The 2,199-nt window shown below is 43.7% G+C and overlaps 1 protein-coding gene across 1 annotated transcript in view; it reads left to right on the top strand.

The window, feature by feature from the left end:
* Window positions 1–2,199, top strand: part of UTP6 (UTP6 small subunit processome component) — a 35,734-nt gene that overhangs the window by 15,145 nt on the left and 18,390 nt on the right. The window contains 1 exon segment of the mRNA XM_017542015.2: window positions 540–625. Within this exon segment, the coding sequence (XP_017397504.1) occupies window positions 540–625 (86 nt within the window).

Below are 2,199 nucleotides of genomic sequence, written 5' to 3'. Positions count from 1 at the left end.
CTCAGCTACTCAGGAGGCTGAGGCAGGAGAATTGCCTGAACCCAGGAGGCGGAGGTTGCGGTGAGCCGAGATCGCGCCATTGCACTCCAGCCTGGGTAACATGAGTGAAACTCTGTCTCAAAAAAAAAAAAATAAATAAAAAGAGAGAGAGAGAGAGAAAAGATTTAGAATGTTAGAGCTGAGAGGAAGCTTTGCTATTGTCTGTTATTGTGGTTTCCAGCTTAGAACTTTTTTATTCAAATAAAATGTTACACAGAAGCATGAATAAGACTGCAAAATCTGACCTGTTTTGGTTCAAATGGAGAGTGAGGCCTTAAGTTGTGTGATCTTGCCACCACTCCAGGAGCCTGAGAGAACACAGTTGGAAGATCAGTGATCTTATTCAAGCTGCACACTTTACAAGTGAGGGAACTGGTCCAGAGAGAAACATGCTTTACCATTAGTCATATGGCACAGGTAGTCTAGGATTGTTAATTTTCATCTTAGTGCTTTTCCTCCTTGTACTCCTGTTAAGTTGCATGTGATATAACACTGTTTAGGAGAATCCTGATTATTCTGAAGAAATCCTCAAGGGCGAGTTGGCACGGATCATCTACAAAAATTCTGTAAGCATAATTAAAGGTAGGTATCTTTTGAACATTATTTTTGGTAAGAAAGATAAACATTCTTTTCCTAATGAAGAAGGTGTTTAGCTAATTTTGAAATCTTCCATTAGAATGTATATAAAACTCTGTAGGAATAGTGTCCTGTTTTTTTCAGAAAATACTTATTTTCCCAGGCTATAATTGAATATTTCAGTTATTTCTTTTTTAAATTTACATTCTACTACCATTTTTTTTGAGATGGAGTCTCACTCTATTGCCCTGGCTGGAGTGCAGCAGCATGATCTCGGCTCACTGCAACCTCTGCCCACTAAGTTCAGGTGATTCTCCTGCCTTAGCCTCCCAAGAAGCTGGTACTCCCATTTTTTTCTCCCCTTACCTTTCAATAGGTTTGTTTTGGGCTTGGTGGCTCACGCCTGTCACCCCAGCACTTTGGGAGGCCAAGAGGTGGGTGGATGACCTGAGGTCAGGAGTTCGAGACCAGCCTGGCCAACATGGTAAAACCCGTCTCAATTAAAAATACAAAAATTAGCTGGGTGTGGTGGTGGGCATCTGTAATCCCAGCTACTTGGGAGGCTGAGGCAGGAGAATCGCTTGAACCAGGGAGGTGGAGGTTGCGGTGACTTGAGATTGTGCCTGGGCAACAGACAAGACTATCTCAAAAAAGAAATTTCAGTAGGTTTTTGGGGAACAGGTTTAGTGGTGATTTCTGAGATTTTGGTGCACCCATCAACGAGCAGTGTACACTGTACTTAGTATGTAGTCATTTATCCTTCAATTTATTATTATTTTTTGAGACAGGGTCTCACTCTGTTACCCACATAAGAGTGCATTGCTCACTGTAGCCTCAACTGCATGGGCTCAGATGATTCTCCCACCTTAGCCTCCTGAGTAGCTGGGCATGGACCTCTATGCCTGGCTAGTTTTTGTACTTTTAGTAGAGATGAGCTTTTACCATGTTGCCTAGGCTAGTCTTGAACTCCTGATCTTAAGTGATCCTCCTGCCTTGGCCTCCTAAAGAGCTGGCATTACTGGCATGAGCCATTGCACCCAGACTCCGTAAGTTCTTTTTTTTTTTTTAAATAGAGATGGGGTTTCACCATGTTGGCCAGGATGGTCTTGATCTCCTGACCTCGTGATCTGCCCACCTTGGCCTCCCAAAATGCTGGGAGGCATGAGCCAATGCACCCAGCCAGTAAGTTCTTTTTTTGTTTTTTTAACCCTTCCACTGCCAGTAAGTTCTTTTTTTTAGACGGAGTCTAACTCTGTCGCCCAGGCTGGAGTGCAGTGGCTCGATCTTGGCTCACTGCAACCTCTGCCTCCCAGATTCAGGCGATTCTTCTGCCTCAGCCTCCCGGGTAGCTGGGATTATAGACGCCCACCACCATACCCAGCTAATTTTTGTATTTTTAGTAGAGACGGGGTTTCATTGTGTTGGCCGTGCTGGTCTTCAACTCCTGACCTCGTGATCTACCCGCCTTAGTCTCCCAAAGTACTGGGATTACAAGCATGAGCTGCTGCACCCAGTCCTCAGTAAGTTCTTATGGAGTAGTTAAATCATGTGGGCAGCTGAAAATTAGTTTTTTTTTTTTTTTTT

Source organism: Cebus imitator, unplaced genomic scaffold, assembly GCF_001604975.1.
Source record: "Cebus imitator isolate Cc_AM_T3 unplaced genomic scaffold, Cebus_imitator-1.0 Scaffold140, whole genome shotgun sequence".
Classification (NCBI taxonomy): Eukaryota; Metazoa; Chordata; class Mammalia; order Primates; family Cebidae; genus Cebus; species Cebus imitator.
This window is presented reverse-complemented; position numbering and strand designations above follow the sequence as displayed.